General features: G+C 46.6%; 1 protein-coding gene and 1 long non-coding RNA gene across 3 annotated transcripts in view; one reads left to right on the top strand and one right to left on the bottom strand.

Annotated features, from left to right (window-relative positions):
• Lonrf1 (LON peptidase N-terminal domain and ring finger 1) overlaps window positions 1-13,670 on the bottom strand; it is a 34,992-nt gene extending 21,322 nt beyond the window's left edge. For both annotated transcript variants that reach the window (XM_085680200.2, XM_085680201.2), the window contains exon 1: window positions 12,928-13,670. In XM_085680200.2, coding sequence (XP_085536326.2) covers window positions 12,928-13,615 — 688 coding nt within the window. In that variant the 5' untranslated portion in view covers window positions 13,616-13,670. The remainder of the gene's footprint in view (window positions 1-12,927) is intronic.
• LOC125414527 (uncharacterized) lies at window positions 1,121-19,427 on the top strand. Its single transcript, XR_007236290.3, has 3 exons — window positions 1,121-1,239; window positions 12,261-12,410; window positions 18,993-19,427. It is a non-coding gene; the product is annotated as an uncharacterized LOC125414527 (long non-coding RNA).
• Window positions 19,428-19,912: the final 485 nt, after the last annotated feature.

Genomic DNA, 19,912 nt, shown 5'->3' with positions numbered 1-19,912 from the left:
AGAATGTTTTTGTGAAAAAAAAAGCTACTTGTAAGAAGACTACTTTTAACTGACAGTTCTTTAATCCCAGCACCTGGGAGGCAGAGGCAGGCGGATATCTGTGAGTTCAAGGCCAGCCTGTTATACAAAGGGAATCCACGACAGCCAGGACTTTTACATAAGAAAACCTTGTCCCAAGAAACCAAAAAGAAAGAAATCTACTTTTTCCCAAAAACAGTACCCTCTAAAGATTTTTAAGTCATGACTTACCCGTTTAGAAAACTTGCCTTTTTTGAGACTTTATCAATTAAAATAGAACTATATTCTTCACCCCCGAAACTTTAATTTGTACATTACTGTTTATAAAAACAAACAAAACCACTTCAGAAGGAAGTTCCACAAGCATGGGGAAGTGACCAAGGTTTGTCTTACGAGGGTGTAAGTGTCTCGATCCTAACGGGAACGGACTGAAAGAATTAGGATGCGGTCAAATCCTTCATTCCCAGGCACAGCAGGACTCGTACCTAAATACACACATCTAGTCTCGGAGCTCCTGGAAGTCCCCCCCCCCCCCCCCCCCGTTACCTTCACTGTCCTCTATGTGTGTGCCTGAGAAGTCAAACTCTTATCGCATGGCCTTAGAAGTCAGCCACTTAGCTATCCTCTTCTACTACTGTAACTAAGTACTGCAGGTAGACAAACATTGTCAGCTGAAATCTAACCAAAAATTTGATAAATTATTGATGAGGTTCAGCTGAATCTTCTTTTAAACCTATTCATTTTGAGCCTTCAAAACCTTAGGTTAATAAAATAAAAAAAAATTGTGGCGAAAAGGACACAATGTCTCTTAATGCCTCCGAAATTACATTTAATAAAACGCAACAGCCCGCTCCTGGTTTACTCTAGTTTTAAGTCAATGTTTCCTACAGACAGCCCCCACTTGAACCACTCAATTAGGCACTTGTAAGTTTCTGCAGCAGGCTTGAGAACTGCATTGATATTGTTCCCTCAATTCTACATCAGTGAAAAACTTTGATTTAATATTTCATGAGAAATACTTCCTAAATGAAAAGACATGGTAGCTGTGCATATGAGCTCACAATGGTGGTGACAGCACGCACAAGCCCCATATATCCTCAAGCCTGAGCCAAGCCAGCACGGAGAGAGGAGGTGGCCAGGAAGTCCCGCCCCAGCAGAGGATGAGTTTGGCAACTGCTGGCTGCTGGCAGACAAGAACCCATTTTAACACTGCTGCTAATGGTAAGCCAACCATGTTCCAGTGTAAGGTCACACATCCATGACTCCATGCGCCATACAATGGCATTTGGTGGGTGGAAGAAGAAAAAGGGACTCAAAAGAGGGAGAGAAGGGGATCTGGGAGGAGTTGGGAGCGGGGGTGACTATGACCCAAACTCGGGGCATGCAATTCTGAAAGACCTGAGAAAAAGTACTTTGAAAAAGACATGACAAAAATTCCATGTTTCCTCTTAGAGCAATAACTTAAAACAGATTTCTGAACAAAACTGTGCAGAAATTTAAGAAGCCCAGTGATGAACCAACCAAGAACTAGAGAGGTCCTAGCACCGTTTGAATCTGTGAGCGCCCAAGCTCTGTTACACTCCACCTGCCCCTGGGCACCTTACAGCCTAAAGAGGAAGCAGACCAGCAGCACTGACTGTGTGGCCATCACCGCCCGGGAGCGAGTAGCAAAGTCTCAGCATCCAGGAAGAGGGATTTTCATCATAGCTCAGGGGTTTAAAGCTGCCTCAGCGGGCAGAGACCCACCTAGAGGAGTTTACAGCGGATGCACAGCCTACTCCATCTTTGGACCCCTTGGTGGGCTTCTTCTACTTACACATGTTTACAGCAAGTTATCACATGCTAGGCACATGGTACACACTCAGATCTTTCCATCCACCTGCTAGGACTGGAATGTGAAGAGGCTTCCTCCTGCTCCCATGAGCACTTGGTTTCCAGCTGCTGGCAGTTTGGGGAAGCTGGCAAGGGTTTTGCACATGGGGTCCAGATGGTAGATACTATTGGAACACGAGAGTGGGGCTAGAGGGGTATAAGCTAGCCTGTTTCTAGTCAGACATGGTTCTGGTTGGTGTCGTGTATAGTGCGGTCAGCCCTAGTTTGCCACCACCATGAAGCCACCCAGTGCCAGGCCCTCCTAGTTACCACATAAACAAACGCCATTATAAAACAAGAGCAGAAGCTGTCCTCACTCTGACAAAAGTGGAAAAGGAACCATATCTCCCCTACAAACACTCAGTTGCTTAAGCCCCCAAACCCAGCCCTAAGAAGCAGGTGTACTTTGAATAAGAGAGGAGGTTTACTCTAAGAGAGGAGCGCAGAATTTAAAACACTGCCCAGCTCCCTGTAGGTCAAATGTTAACGGAATAATTAAATGACTCGAGCAGCGTGGCCAGTGAGTTTACACTTCCATCACTTCTGAAGAGAGCGGGCCCACCCCACTTGCTCACGTCCCATACTCAATTCTACAAGGGAGCCAAGCACACCACTTCAGGCCCTTTGGATACTCAAACACACAGAATGTTCACTCTCCAGATAAACTTTCAAGAAAGCCAACCGAAAATAGCAATCTGCACCGCTGTGCCATCAACCCGAGTCTGAAAGCCATGATGATCCACCCGCTCTCTGCACTTGAGCACACCCGTGTAAACAAAGGGCTTTATCACCTGTGACATCACAGAAGCACCTTAGTCCACGACTGCAGGGCCCACGGCCCCGAGCACACGCCTGGGACGCTATGTATACACTCTGTTCAACAGTGAGGCATTGGGATGGCATGGTTCAGACTAACCATACTGAGGGCAACTGCTGTGGCTCTTACAGCCTGGCACGGTGTCGCACACCTGTTGCCTCAACATCTGGGAGTCTGGAACCCTGAATTAGAGGCTAGCCTGGTCTACCTGTGAAATTCTAGGGCTACATAGTGAGACCTGGCCAAAAATAAATAAATAAAACACTGCGGTGGTCCTGAACTCTGACATAACCTAGCTGCTTCCTGTCACCAGGACCAGGCACGGATCTAGTCTTTGCCGTTATCTACCTCTAGGGTCTGTGCCCCCAGTCTAACTTCACAATTGTATTTCTGTCCACCTGCTTTTTTGTCCTGCTCATTTGTCCTCAAATGAGCTTGCTCGCCATCAAAAAGTTCTCTCACAGCCGGGCGGTGGTGGCACACGCCTTTAATCCCAGCACTCGGGAGGCAGAGGCGGGCGGATCTTTGTGAGTTCGAGGCCAGCCTGGAACTACAAGAGCTAGTTCCAGAACAGGCACCAAAGCTACAGAGAAACCCTGTCTCGAAAAACCAAAGTGATACTGGTGATACCGCCGACTTGCCAAATCAAAGCTATCCTCAGCGTTGCCAACTCTCTTCTCTTTTCCAATTCTGCCTGTAGACCTAAGTTAGGCTTCTAGACTCTCTTCAGTGCTATTACAAAAGCCAGCTCTCTCCTGCCACTAGGTTCACCCTGTCCTCACCATCCACTAGACAGAGGTGTTGTGGCTCTGCCTCTTGCGGCCTTTCTTCTTCGCCCCTCCCCCATTTCAATTTCCAATAGAGAGGACTGCTCTGGGGATGACACTCTCTGTCCTGACTCCTCCCTTTGCTCAGCCTTCCTTCCTTGTCATTCTATCCCTTACGGAGCCTCTTCTTCAGATGACTTTTCCATCCAACATGACTCAGCTCCAACCTCCTCCCAGGGTGCTTCCCACTGGAGTCTGCCTTGGTACAGAATACCATTAGGACTGGCCCCTACTCGCTGTCATCTGGGGCAAATGACAAATATCCTTTACTTCATTACCTGTGACTGAGCTTTTAAAACTTAAAAATACAATTGTGTGCATTAGAACAGGTGTATACATGTTACAGCACCTATGTGAAGGTCAGAGGACAAGCGCAAACATCAAGTTCTCAGCTTCTTCCTACAGAGAGGGTTCCTCTTGTTCCTTGTTGTAGGTGCCAGGCTGCCTGGCCACTCAGCTTCCTAAGGTTTTCGTTTTTGCCTCTTATCCCACTATAGAAACGCTAGGATTACAGACACATGGTGCTGCATCCAGCTTTACCTGAGTCTTCCACTAGAGATTCCAACTCAAGCCCTCACGCCTGCATTGCACCCAGTGAGACATCGCGCCTCCACTGAAATGCATTTTTATGAGACTGGACCTGGGGGCTCAGGTCTGTATTATCGGCTACTAGGGAAACAGAACCAAGACGATCTCAAATTCAAGGCCTGCCTAGGTAACTTAGTGAGGTCTGTCAAAATAAAAAGTGAAGAGGGCTGGAGGCAAACCTTGGTGCTGTAGGACGCGCCCAGCACGCATGAGACCCTAGTTGTAATGTCGCTTGCCCAGGCTGGGAATGACAGACTCAAGACTCTCAACCCAGCGTTCTTGCCATTTACCTCTATGCTGTTAGTAAAGAGAAATTAGCACAGGACTGACGCGTGGAAGACGTGGCGTGCTACACTGCTTGCGGTCCTCCACTGTACATGCCCAGCATTTGAAAGCAGTTCCATTTGGAGATAAGTGCTCTCTCTATCACTTTTACTCTGTGTCCTGAGAACCAGCCCGACAGTGCTTTGTGACCTACGGGAAACACTAAGACCTGACCCATTTGAACTCCTCAGTCGAGTTCTCACTTCCTCTTGCACTTGGTACTGTCGTCATCAGACAGCTAAACTCTGCTGCACAGCTAAAGAAACTAGGCGAGCTGCCCACGCACAACATGGGCTGAAGGATTTCTCTAGCCATGGTTCCCCATTGTTGTGTCTCTCTTTGGGGACCCACAACATTAGCAGGAATCTTACAGTTGTTTCTTTAATTCATCTTAAAGATTTTTTTTGCCATTTTTTGCCATAGTGCAAAAGTTCTAAAATGCAGACTGAGAAATTGAAAAATAAAGAAAACTAGGAATTAAGCTAGGAGGGCAGTGCGTGTTATTGACTTCAGCATGTTGGGAGGTTGAGGCAAAATGGGGAACTTGAGGTCAGCCTGTACTAAATGAGTTCAAGGTTAGCCTACATGATACAGAAACTACCTCAACACACACACACACACACACACACACACAATCACTTCACTTCCCATCACCTCTAAATAACCATCAAAACAAAACTAAGGTGCACTGGCTGCAAGCTTCATCCCAAGAAAGAAGAGCAAGGTGGGGTAGAGGCGGCAGTGGGGGCAGGTGGTACTCTGGGAAGCCAGGAAACTAGTGACCTAGTGACAGACAAGTTCCTCTTTCAGCTGTCCCAGCAGCACTCACATGCCTCCATCATCACCTTTAACTCAGCTATTCTCTCCTCCTGGAAACAGATGAAGGGTTCTAAGCAGTCACATGGTAGGAATTTGAAAATCCACACGTGCACCGGCCAGGATTCTCACCATCAGCTCAGTCACATTGTTTTCAGGTTAATCAGTCCTCAAATTCCCCATGGTGCCAAATATACCTCCATCACAGCACTGCCAGATACACCACCATCACAGCATGGCCAGGTACACCACCGTCACAGCACGGCCAGGTACACCTCTGTCACAGCACGGCCAGGTACACCACCGTCACAGCACGGCCAGTTATACCACCGTCACAGCACGGCCAGGTACACCACCATCACAGCACGGCCAGTTACACCACCGTCACAGCACGGCCAGGTACACCTCCGTCACAGCACGGCCAGGTACACCACTGTCACACTATGACCAGGTACACCTCCGTCACAGCACGGCCAGTTACACCACCGTCACAGCATGGCCAGGGAGACTTCTCATCCTTCCTAGGAGACAGGCAAGTCAGCTGTGACCCGATCATGTATTACACTAAGCATGAGTCTATATGGAGGCAGAGATGGTCTCTTCCATGAAGATAGGAGTCACAATGACGGAAACCATATAGAGACTAGTAGAGACAGAGTGTCTGCCACCTCAGGGTGTGTGTCAAAAACCAGCAACATTGTTAAACGGCCATTTCAGGCTCTGTGACTAAATTGGTCTGAATTATTTTTGAAAATCTATAAAGAGTAGCTTTACAAATTGCCATGTTTCTTTATACAAATTTTAAAACCCACATCTAGTTTCATACAGAAATGAGAACTGTGGTTCCAGTTTAATTACACTGATAACCTCTCAATACTGAAATATGTCCATCCACCCATCTACCCATCCATCCATCCACCTATCCATTCATCTATCCACCCAACCATCCACCCACCCACCCACCAACCATCCACCCATTCATCCATCCATCCACCCACCCACCCACCAACCATCCACCCAATCATCTACCCCCTACCCACTCACCCACCCATTCATATGTCTGAACCAATCTCTCACTGAACCTGGAGCTCACCAAATCAGCTAGATTGGCTAGTCAGCAAGAACTAAGGAGTCTCCTTTTCCTCCCTGGCCTTGGGACTACAGGTATAAACTAATCTGCTCAGCTTTCTCCACGGGTGCCGGGCACAAAACTCAGGCCTCCATCCTTGTGCGGCAAGCAGTGTACATATCGATTCATTTTCCCAGCCCCATCTGCGGGTTTTATGAAGAAAGAAGGATTTACATAATAGAAAGAGCCACAATTCTTAACAATTTCAGATGGCTTGGAATGGGTGAATTGTACAGACTAGCTGTATTATGGAATAAGTATTTTAAGTATATTATCTATTATACAGAAAGAAATCTCTTGGGAATGCATCATTCCGGAGTGCTTGAGAGAAAACATTCAAGTCGGAATGGTTGTGCACATTCTGGTAACCAGAAAACATGCTGAGCAGTGATGCAGTCTATTAGCATTTTCAGAAAACTTACGGTTACATCTATCCCTAGATAGATCATACTATTTGCCTCCAAAGGATATATTCTATAAAAGGCTTCAGTGATTTTTAAAACTCTAATTAAACACACAGTTCAAAATCTAAACATGCTACTTTGTCCTAAGATTTCAGAAGTTTTTCAATAAATCACAGTTGGGCCCACTGGCCAGTCCCTAGCTGGACATTTTCACCTGTGGATTAAACTAGTGTTGAAATTACTTTTTAAGGAGAACATAGTGTTAACGCATAGTCAGATAAAACTCTGAATCAGTTTTAGCAATCATATTTATTTTGAGGTAAAGATTCATATAATGGGAAGATAATGCCCTACCCTAGACATCTCATGCCACATTAAATTTGACATTTCAATAAAAAAAAGATCTTCATTCTAATGGTGATCCTGTAGAATTTAAATATCACCCAGCTGTGTAGGCTATTCCACTTAGGCATGTACACAAAATATGGTGAAACAGGCTAAAGACACACCCATATGTGATACAGGACTCCCACCATTAAGTTTCTACCTTCTATGTATGAACAACATGTCCACATTGATGGCCTTAATATTCCTCTTTCTTATTTATATACCAAACTATCAAAATAGCCAATGAGTAACAAAAAATATAAACTTTTCTATTACTTTTTGAGTAGTCACAGGTAACAGGTAAGGAGAAAGATCCCAGCTGATGTTTGGATCCCAAGATGTGGGTTCAGATTGCCTTCAGGCAGCTTAACTCTTGGGCCCTGGGCCCTGCGTTTCCCCACCTAGAAAGTGCTTCTCTATAAAATAGTTATACTGGAGGGCATCGTGGCAGGAGGATCTCTGGGAGTCCAAGGCCAGTCTAGTATACAATGCGAGTTCCAGGATAGCCAGGGCTGTTACACAAAGAAAGCCTGTCTCAAACAAAACAAAACCCCCCAAATCTAAATCTTAAAACTTCTCAAAATCTGAATAAAATAACATATAAAGGAAGAAAATCCTAGAAGGGTGTGGCACACAAGTGCTCAAGCAGTAACAACACTGCAACAATTTCAGAATGTCATAAAAGGAGTGGATCAACTCTCCATGCATGTTTTAGAAAAGGATGTTCCACATTGTCATTTACCCATGTAAATCCTGGACTAGATGAGAAAAGTCTCCAGGGGATCAGTAATGTAGATTGGACCTGCAGCGGTCCTGTGTGAGTCGGGGAAAGGTGAGTTAAAGAATGCTGCTAGCTTGCATATTCTAGTGCTCTGAGGGAATTAATCTTCTGTGACAATTCGATTCCAATTCTGAAAAATACCTCACAATAAAAGAAATGGGATATATTATACAATGTCATGTGAAACGGTACTTGAGAAGGATGGAGAGATGGTTCAGCAGTTAAGAAGCGCACTTGCTGCTTTTGCAGAGGATCCAGGTTCAAGTCCCAGCACCCATACCGGGCAGCTCATAATTTTCTGTAGATCCAGTTCTAGAACACCTGACATCTCTTCTGAAGGCACTGGTACACACTGGTGCGTATAATAAATACATGCATTTGTGTGCACGCACTTATGCACAGAAACAATTTTAAAAATAATCAATCTCTAAAAAATACTATTTTAAATGAAATAAAAACAATTTTGGATAAACAAAAAGTTACTGTACAAATGACTATTAATCTAAGGCAACTATGTTTTGGTATACTCTGCTTTTTTTTATGAATGAAAGGCAGGTAAAATATGGAAGGCACTATTTAAAACAGGACACTCCAGAGGTATTTATAGGACAGTTTTTTTTCATCTTCTACAACAGAAAGACTGCTATTATAATCAGGTTTTCTAGTGACACTCCACTGTAAATACCTTTCAAGCCCCCCATTAACTAAGCTACTGGAGTATCGGTTCATTAGAATTCAATAATTAATAAGTTCGATCTTTTGGATATTTTGAATAATATCATTTTGCTACAATGAAAGAAATCAATGATACAAACTCTGTAATGACAGAGGCTTTATTTTGTTCTGTACTGTTATTTATAGAACCTATAGAATGTTCCTGAAACACCAATGACACCTAGTCAATACTTGTTGAATGAACAGTATGAAGAGCTACTATTCCTTATATGCCATTTTCCGAGGCAAGTCACCTGCTTTTTGTTCAGTTCTTACTTAACTAGAAGTCATCTGAAACTCGGGCTTTGGCTCCCCAGCCCGTTAGCTAGATGCTTGCCTTCCCACTGGCATGGATTTCGTGGGCTTCAGCTAAGATGATGGAAATGAAGATATTCTGTGAGTTATAAGATGCACATATCTGACCGTGATAAGTTCTTTGTGCGACGAGGAAATAAATACATTTAGAGTAAATTAAAGAGCAATCATTTGAAACTGGCTGAATTATGAAAGACTGCAAAAACCCTTTACACTCTCTTTAAACATGTTCAGAATGTATTTGATTTCACCAGTCTTTTTATAACTGAAACTTTGTAGTATTCCCCCCCCACAACTGATAGCGCAGCTGCTACTGACCGACACATACAATCTACAATCAGGATCTAACCTTTCCTTGGTAATAATGTATATAAAAACTGGAGCTGAGCTTGAAACCACAAGGCTTGGGTTTCAGTTTCAGCTAGTTCACCCAACCATAACAAAGCATTCACATTGTCGAACTATCTACGGTTTTCTGGGAATTTACTGTATGCAGCACTTTTTGAAGCTGTTCATGTGTTTCCACTCAGTTAATTCTCACAGCAGCTCACGCTTTAGACAAGGAAACCAGCACCGAGAGGTCAGGCCACACCCCCAGGTCACACAGTATGTGGAGGCTGCGCAGGGACTCTGTCAGGTGGCCGGCTTCTAGCAGAACTTGTCGCGAGCCATAAAACATCCCTAGGTTTAGAGGCCTCAACTTCCTTCAGAAGGTTCTCTGTAGGACCCACTTATACATATAAAGCTACCGACAGTCGAGAACTATATAATTAATACTAAAGACAAAAGTCTGGGCAGGTGAGACAGCTCATCTTGTAAAGGCTTTGCTGCCAGCCAATCCAGGTTCAGCGTGGAAGAAGAGAGGCAATTCCCACGAGTTGTCCTCTGGCTTCCACATGCACACCAGGGCATCCATGTGTGCACATGCAATAAAGTAAATGGATGAAAACATCAAAAAGCTCAAAGAGTCCCCTTTCCTTAAACAAGCTAAATAAAAGTACGCATGCACACACACTCACACACACACTACTTTTTAAAAGCCAGTTCAAATTGTCAATTACACTGCTCTGCTACTTTCATTTGGAGAGTGGGGAACACAGAACAGGGGGCGGGGAGGCCAGTATAAAAGCCCAGTATAAAAAGGCAGCAGCGCGCCACAGTGGGATCAGTTCAAAAGACTTGAGTATAAAGATTCAGTGCAGGAAAGACTTTTACATAAGCTCCCTGAATACTAAGAAGAAAGTTATGAAACATCTGAGAGTTAATACCAAAAGATCAATGGATTAAATGTTATCTAAATATATTTCAATGCAACAGAACCTTATGTAATCTCAATGGGACTTCTGATTTTGGCAAGGGTTTTCAAGCTTTCTTTTTCTGTCGATGGGGAGAAGTTTGGTAGTGTGTGGGCCAACTGCAGACTGGATTTTTTTTTTCTAATAGTATTTGTGTCATTTTAAGAAACATGAAAAATTACAGCAAGGGATTTTTTTATTATCAATGTTGACAGTACCATTAATAACTATAGTTGGACAATTATAAATGCATTTTAAATGTTTACCTAGCTAACTCACCAACTTCAAAAAAGTCAACTCTGACAAACTGTACGGGCAGATTTGCGAGGCTAGAAGCTAGCAAACTGTGGTGGGTTGTTTGTTTTGAAGGCCAGGAATGCACAGAAGCATGCCAGGCAAGCATCTACCCTGAGCTATACGCCTACTCTTATTAATGCCCATAAATTATGAAACCTACAAATTTGCCATCTACCAACTAAGATACATTTTGTCTGTTTCCCCCTTTATCTCAGACAAAGAATTCAAAAGATACAAGTTACTATTCTCCTTAGTAGCATTGAGATACATATACAGGTATAGAATTACTGATTTTTGACAAGCCCACAAACAAGAAAAAAAAACTAATAAACCAATAAGCTAAGAAAGCAAAAGGCAAGAGACCTGAGTTCTAGTCCTGCAAAAGTGTGGTTACATAGCTTGTGGGCAATCTTCCATGCAGTCTGTGAAATTTGGGAACAAGAGTTCGGCATTCACAGCTTTTTCTATTAAAGATAACATCATGGTCTAAGCCCTAGAATCAATACTGGGCACAGGATGTTAAGTTAGTTCCTACTTAGGAAATGTACTTACTATTCTCCCATAATAGGACCTGAATTAACTTAAATGAGATCAAATAACTACCTCAGATGCTAGAGGCAAATACTGCTTCAAGTTTCATTCTCAACTGTATACAGATAACAAAAACCCTTCACTGGAAATGTACATTAAAATTTCTGTTAGATGAACTATAGAGACGGGCGAACCCTAGGTCAACACACAAAAGTGGAGGGTCTGTGCTGCTTATACAAGTCACCTACACACCAAGGTGCCTGTGGACAAGTCACCTGCCCTAGTTCTGCTTCCTCATTAAGGTCAGAGCACAGCCTGTTACTGGATGGTTGGGATAGGTGAGGCTAGCTTCCCCACTCAACTTTATTCACCCAGCTGGCTAGAGCCATCTCCACCAGAACTGTCGCTTCCAAAGCTCTCTTTTGTTCTGTGTTTAGCTAGTTTATTAGCGCCTGCTCCTCATGAAGATACTGGCAGAAAATGAAACCGTGCCCCATTTGTGCTCTGAACTCCAGGGGTATGACTGAAGTTACTGTCACCTGCTGGACAGGACTCAAGGACTCACAAGATGATACTTTCTGTTACAAAGTTTATAACTTACCTAAAACCTAAATCAGTTCCTACTTCCAGTGTCACTGATTTCTTGGTGACTATTCCCATAAGTAATTTCTCCTATTCGGCAACAGACACAAAGCATGCCCAACAGCAGGTGACCAATGGTGATACTGTTAATATATAGGCCTGATTAGTTTTTCATGTAGGAGGCTGTGAGTCTAGGAACTGTTTAACAGCATCCTTGGTAGGGTTACTAGAAGTCTGTACTGACACGACCCCCACAAGGGGTGCCAACCCAAAGGTGTCTCTGGATGTTTATCTCTGGACGCTTTTCTAGATAAGGTCCCCTGATGTAAAATACCCAGGAGGTAAGTCTCCGCAACGTCCCCCCCCACCCCCCCATCCTGGTCCGGTAGAGAATAACCGAATTCAAATATCTAAAGAGGAACTCTTGGTTTTACTAAGTTTGCATGACCCTTTTTCGCAGCCTAAAGCCATCTTAAGACAAACGTTAACCAGGAGCAGGACAAAGCTACTGCTTCTTGGAGACGAAAATATAAACAAAAGACCGACAAAGCTTCCCTTCACAGGTCTACTGTGAGTTAGGCAAACTCTTGATGGGAGGCTACCTCTCCACCAACACCAGGGGTACGTGGGAGCACACCCAGAGTCTATGGAAGCTGGATCTGTGATAGGCAGGTGGCGGTTCCAGGAGCAAGCGACCGTGCAGGCGCTATCAGGTAAGAGTTGACTGATCACCTCGGGGGCAGCCGGCCACCAACTCCGGGCCCGGCCTCCGCTGGGCCTCTGGGTGCCGGTGCCCGCGCCGAGCTCCCGCCACGCCCACCGAACGTCACCCGTTACACAACGCCCCCCCACCCAGCTTATGCAATTCTGCCCTCCCGCGGCTTCCAATTGCCCCAGTGACTTTAGTGTAAGACCAAGGTAAACGCGGTACCCCCCGAGCCCCGCCTCGTCCGGGAGATGCTTGCCCCACCCCGGCTGGGGTTCCCGGACATCGCGCAGCTGGAAGCCCGCGGCCCCCACCCACCCGTCCACCCCGCGCCCAGGCTCCGCGGCCCGGGTCCCCGCTCGGCGCGCGCGCACGAAAGAAACTCGCGTCCGCGCCCCTCCCCGTGCCGCGTCACTTGAGGCTCCCAGGCGATCCCCACCGTGACCGAAGCACCCCGGGGTGCCGCCCCCCTCCCACACCCGCGATCCCCGTTCGCCCGGCCCCGCACCGCAGCCCCGCGTCACCTGCTCGCAGGGCGTCGCAGGCGGCGGCCAGGGCCTCTCGGTAGCGCCCTTGATGGAGTAGCTCCCCAAGGCGGCCGGCCGCCCGCGCGCGTTCGCGCTGGCCCGGGAACCACTTCTCCGCCAGGTGGTTGAGCACGACGCTGGTTCGGAAGTCGGCGATGGCGGCGGCCAGGGGCGGCGGCCGCGGGGTCCCCTCGGCGGCGGCGGCGGGCGGCAGGCGGTCCCGGCACAGGCGGCAGCGGGCGCGCAGTTCCCTTCGCAGGCAACGGCGGCAGTAGCTGTGGCCGCACGGCACGGTCACCGGCTCGCTCAGGAAGCCCCGGCAGCCCAGGCAGCTGAGCAGCCCGGCCGCGCCCGCCGCGGGAGTCGCGCTCCAGCGCAGTCCGTGGCGGAGCCGGTAGCTGAACACCAAGCAGTCCACTAGCGACCCGAGGCGCTCGGGCCTGGCCGGGGCCCCGCGGCGGAGCGCGGCCGCGAACGCTTCCAGCGCTCCCTTCAGGTGGCCGCCCAGCGCCAACAGCTCGCCCCGGCGGAGCAGCAGCTCCCAGCGTCCCGGCTCCGCGCCCGCGCGCTCCAGCCGCTCGCCGCCGCCGCCGCCCACTTCCCACGGCCCGTTCCGGCTCCGCGGTCCTCCGGCCGCCTCCCGATTCCCGCCCGGGGACGCCCTCGCCACGGCCGGAGAAGACATGGCCCGCGCAGGGCTGCTCCGCCACCGCCGCCCGCCGCCACGGTCCGGGAACCTCCGGGGCGCGCGGCTCCGCACGCGGCCGGCGAGCAGGGGGGGCGTGGCGCGCGGACATGGCGGGGCGGCGCGCGCCCGGGGAGCCCCCGGGGGGCGGGGTTTGGGCATTCGGGGCGGGGCCTGGCTAGGCCGAGCGGGGCGGGCCTTGGCTGCAGAGCCCGGTCTCCCGATGCGAGGCTGGCTGCCCAGTTCCCTCCTGGGAGCGGGCCCACCGGTCCCGCCCTTTCTGAGCCCCTCCTGGAGTGGGACGAGAGATCAGATGATCCCCAGCGGGGATCTAATTGGCTTCTCTGACAAGGAGGGCTTGGCTCGTGACTGAACAAAGCCCGTAGTTTGCCGGGCGGCCTGCCCGGTTGACACCTCCTGTAGTCCGGGCCAGTCCCCAGGCCTATAAGGTGGGCGTCTGCGCACCCGCAGTACTGTGGACACGAACCTGCTGCACCTGAGTAGGGACCTCGGCCCCTCCTGGCGGTAGTAGGAAGCCTTAGGTGACTCTGGATGCCCGGGGTTAAAGGTGGCAAGAACAAGCAGAGGGACAACAAATGCACGGTGTGATGACTTTGAGACTCAAATCTGAAATCGGCCAACTTAAGACACACACACACACACACACACACACACACACACACACACACACACACACACACGCTCCACGTCCTGAGGCCGCTTCATGCCTCCCAACATGCAGAGTTTCTCCTGGTGCTAGGTTAGTGCTGACTTGTGATGAAAGTTCTTTAAGAATACGAACAACAGAAGTGAATTATCCTAAATGAAGACCAGTCTTTGGTGTACGACCTTTAAATTTAAAAAGTGCAATACACCCAAACCCATTAAACTGTAAGACAGACCAACAGATGCATTTAGAGAGTCAAAGTCCCCAAGTTCCTCAGGTGCGTTCCAAATCCTACATACACACACTAATTCACAGTGGCTTAAAGTTCTTTCTAATGAGAAAACGGGGTGGGGGGGGGATACTTTCCCAATGGCCGAGACCAGGTTACTACAATGCAAGCAGTCTGCAGCTTTGTCGACAGAAGATGGTTTGGCTCCTATATGCTGGGTTAGTTCCTTTAAATGTGACAGCGGCGAGTTTAATACTCTCAATGGAAATATTTATAGATTTGATTACAGGGTACTGGATTGTTAATGTAGGAAGGGATTTGAGGCTTTTGGTTCTCTTTCAGATACTTGGTAACAGGAAGAGAAACATTTGTACAAAAATCCCACGCGGTCAGTTTTATAAGGAGATTTTAAGATCTTCTCACTGTGCTAGTATCATACACGATGTTTCATAAACTGTTGCCTTCCTTTGAAAATTTTTACTTGCGATTTTCAAAATAAAGCCAGCCGGTGATCATGCTGCCTGAAATTAGCTAACAGTTAATGACAGCCGCTGGTTTACACAGAACAGGTAATGAAGGTTCCTGAGTGTCTTCCTACTCCACAATAAACAAACTCTGTCTTCAGAAATGATAGCAGGGACAGAAAGAAAGAGGCAGGGAAGGAAGGGTTAAGAACGTCTCAGGCTTCTGCGCTCTCCCTAATGCAAAGATGTTCCTATTGCTCAGAAGGAGACTGCAGGCAGGCAAGGAGCTTGTCCTCTTCATCTGTGGTGGGGAGCACAGGGGAATCATTCATGAACAGAACCTTAAATCTAAGTTACAACAGGCAGAGCAATTGTGTTTACCTTATTTGTGTAGCTCTGGGATGGAGCTCAGGACCTTCTGCTTGCTAAGCAAGCCCCCAAGGATGGAACCACAGCCCAGGCAGAACAATGACTTTAGTTAGATGCCTAGATATTCACTTAAGAGTTAAAAATCTAACAAGTATAGCAAACACACACACACACACACACACACACACACACACACACACCACATGCACACACAATTCACTTTTAGGCTTCATTCTTGTCTCCGGTAGTTTTCAAAATGTGCCCTAGCAAACATCTCGTTAAGTGCATTCATGATTAGACAAAGTACAATAAATTGATAAACCCGTATTTCTTTCCAGATACAGTTTAAATCAGGTTTGTCATGAGATTTCTCTCAAAAGGAAAATGGGTGCTTCAGAAAATAAGATGAAGAATCCCTCTGTCCTTTGGAGCTTCGTCCCCTAACGAATGTGACAGATACACCTGATGCTGGCATGGAATGAAGGGGCACAATTAAGATAAGGTTGGGGGGAGGGGACGGTAGGAGGAACCACATCCTGTTCTCCGTGGCATTTGTGAATGGTTATAATTCATGTTTGCTGGTTTATACATTTACATAACCTGTTCTCTCTCATTTATGTAACTTATTTATGTAAGAGGCTGTGCTTCCACTGTGGCCTTTGTATGCGGCACAGCTTCCCGGGGAATCAGGAAGCCTGAACACAGGAACCACTGGCTTTGCAATAGGTCATTCCTCTGTCTTTCTGTACCACCCAAAAGGGTATGCCCCTCGATGCAACTGCCTCTTTAGCTCAAAGGAGAGAGACATTAGTGGCTTCATTCATTTTCTAAAACCTAGCCTTTGGTCTCTGACTCATCCAGCAGGCTGTGGTGAGAAAGGGGGAGCCCTGCAAGCCAGCGTCTGGGCAGGAGGCGTCTGATGGCTTCGAGAGCTCGTTCCTTTCTTCCCTTGAGCATTACTGACTTTTCTCATTCTTTGCTAACGAAGTAGTAAAGTCAGAAGATTTGTATTTCATTTCAGGTTTTTTTTTTTTTAGTGTTGTCTTCTAAAATAGACCAGTTATGTAAGAGAGTCAGAAGAAAAGCGTATCTGTTTCCTAATTTGGAAAATGCTTATCACCATCATTCCATACTTATCCCTCCTGCCCACTGCCGCACCCCAAGACTTTTCCTGATATAGTTAGAATGTTAAGAATAACATCGACACAATGGTTTTCTTGCACACAATTCAGCAGAAGGGCATTTGAACCTCCTGTTTGCACAGTCAATGAATTTACCATTTGTTTTTCACATTGTCATTAAAAAGGAAGACAGTCGATTTTAAACTTAAAAAAGCATGGGTTGGGGGTGGTATAACACAGAGGAAAAATATATACTAAGACAGTCCTGGGTTCAATTTTACACATATATACATTCATCATATATACATACCTACACTAACTACACACATACATACATTCATACACACACACACACACTCACACACAGAGTCCATCTCCTGGTTCAGGTTAATGACATTCTAGCAGTTAGAATCTAGCTAATTCACCGAAAACTCAACCACAAAGTTTCATATAATCAGCCCATATCCCATAGTGTTTCTATAGGTGAAACACCTATCCAAAACCCAACTTCTTCTAAGTCTCATTCATTATATATATGTAAGCAGAACCGAGAGACCTCTGTCTTGCCCAAAGTCCTCTAGGGAAGGGAATCCAGACCCCTTAGTGCTGACTAGCTTCCCTGGCTCCCATGTGCCATCTGCACAGAGGACAAACTAAAAGTGACTCTGAGTTGTCTTCCACCCCTGGAGCCTTGCTGGAGAGGCATGTGAAAGCAATGGCAGGGGGAACAGAGTTTCCCAAGCTCAGGAACACAGCAGCATGACACCTGATGCGAACGGAACAGAAGGGAATGGCTGGAAGGGAGGGGACCGTATTTTGCGAGCTGTATGTTATTACTGCACACTCAGCTCTGCTCAGAGCAGGTGGGATGAGCCTTGGGGACATGAGCGTTATGCAGCCACTGGCCAGGGATCCCCTAACCCCAACACGGCTGCTTGCCCCCACCACAAATCTGGGAGAGGCTGGAGAAAAGCCTGGGGGGAGGGGGCCCTGTTATGTAACAGGCATTTGTAAGGAAGTTTATATAAGATGCTAAAAATACAGTATATGATCGCTGTGATGATGTTCTAAGCAAAAGCCCTAATGAGGACAACCTGAGCAGGTTAAATAGAGGTGATCCTGAGCAGACGTCGAAACCCGGTGACTTGCGGTGGCAACTGTCTGAGGACCGTTTTACCACTCCGGCTGAAAGTGGTCCTGTCTGAGGACCACTTTCCCACACAAACTAAAATGCTTGTTATCCCTGTGAGGAGCACTTGCTCTAACTCTTCCAAAGACTCTGGGAGCACTAGGCATGTAATCGCTACTCTATTTCATTATATTTAAATGGGTGTGTTGGGCTCTTACAAAGAAATAAGCCCAGTGATGAACCTCATATGCTTGTTAAATTCTAAGAACTACTACCCATGGGTCCCCTGGTAATTGTCTGCCTCCTTAGTACCATTATCACCTGAACACACACATACACACACACACACACACACACACACACACACACCTTCTTAGGACCATCATCATCTGAACACACACCTCCTTATTACTATTATATGAACACAACTCTCTCTCTCTCTCTCTCTCTCTCTCTCTCTCTCTCTCTCTCACACACACACACACACACACACACACACACACACACACTGCTCCCGAGAACACAAGCCCCTTGGGATCTGGGATTTCTGCCCACCTTTTCACTGATGAGTCTCCGGCATGAGTAAGGCATTGATAGGTAATTGTTGAACGAGCCCACCCACAAAAGGGAGACGTCATCTAATGGTCTGCGTCCCTGTTAACACTAAGAACCTATTTTTTGGCACAAACATACTGGAACACCTATTTTTCCCCTTTCTTCTGGATGTGTCTTGAAGGCATCTTCTTAAAATTTAGGTGGAGTATAGCCTTCTGTGTGATGGTGTGGGGAGTTTGGGAATCACTGGGATGTGACAGTAGGGCCTTCATAAGTGACAGAACTTTTATAAGCAGCCCAAGGGCTTGCTCAGTCTCTTTCTATTGCTAACTGCTAGTATTACTATTGTTGTTATTGCTCCAGTGCTGGAGATAGAAGAACACCTCCATTAACTATCCTACAAGTCTTATTGACTGACGAAAATTTCAATGGAGAGTTTAAATGTTGCAGATTTAAATCCAAATAATCGTGGGCTACTTTAAACCTGAGTAGCCATTTATTGCCCACTCCTGTATGTAACGTATCTCATAACGGTTAGGTAAGTCCTTTTGGAATGTACAGACCCCTAGCTTTCACCAACATAAAAGCTAAGGATGTCACCAGATAGCATCTGAGTCCTATAGTCGAGATCTCCTGTTTCCTGTAATCTGTCTATAAAATGTGTCCAGCTATGTGTTTTAAAAGTGCCCTTTATATAGCTTCCTTTGTTCTGGTACGGTAACTGTTTCATGAAACTCTTACCATGTTAGAACCTAGGATTTGAGGCAACCTGAGGATGTGTTCTCAGACCATGGTCACTCATATTTGGTAACAGAATCCGCCTTTTTATTCCCTTTGAGGCAGAAGCTGAGCTTTTTGCATTGACACTGTCATGTGGGAATGTTGGAAGAAACTGGCCGTCTGCAACTTGGAAGAGACTCGACCATGCAGGCATCACGACCGCAAACTCCCGGCATCCAGAACCCTGGTTCACAAGCTAGCTTGTCCCTGATACTTGGTCATAGTAGCTGAGTCAGACCCGGTCTCAGTGTTTCCCCTCTATCTCTTTCTCTCTCTCCATCTGGCCAGCCTGACAATCCCTAGACTCTACCTTCAGGATAAATCCTTAGTCAAGTCTTCCCTCTTAGCCCTGCCCTAGAGCTCCAATAAAGATCCTGGCCCACGACAATAGCATCTTTTGTCTTAAACTCAAAACAACCAATTTTGTCATGGTTTAGGTACACGACATTTTTTATCCCCAGAAGAAACATACATAAGGAAAGTTACAAGACATTTCTCATCCCCAGTAGAAACATATATAAAGAAAGTTATACTCAGAAAAAAAAATATAAATAAAGTAAGCCTGAATAATTTGGGCAAAGGCTTTCACATTATTAATGGCATCGTTATCTTGAAATACTTTCTACATTCCTAAGACTGGTAGCATAAACTTCAAGATTTGAGATTTGTTGGGGTACCCATAGGGGTCACAATTGCTCAGAGTTTCCCAAACTCCTTCCTTTCTATTACTACCTACTCGTTTTCCAGAAATTCCTTTCCGTTCTCCCTTCAAGCTGCATTCAGAATGTCATTCTTTTTCATCTTCCCCTGTCTCTTCCCTGTCCCCAGTCTCCAGCACCTCTCACCCAGACTACTGCAAGAACCTTCCACCCAGCCCCAGCCTCTGGCCTTCCACCGCTTCCTTCTCCGCTAGCAAGGCAGCTGGAAGTGTCTGAACCAAGATGACATTCCTTAGAACACAACCTCTGTTTCCTACTCAGAAG

Source organism: Myodes glareolus, chromosome 23, assembly GCF_982192425.1.
Source record: "Myodes glareolus chromosome 23, mMyoGla1.1, whole genome shotgun sequence".
Taxonomy (NCBI): Eukaryota; Metazoa; Chordata; class Mammalia; order Rodentia; family Cricetidae; genus Myodes; species Myodes glareolus.
Note: the sequence above shows the minus strand (reverse complement) of the source record. Positions and strands in the feature narration are given on the sequence as shown.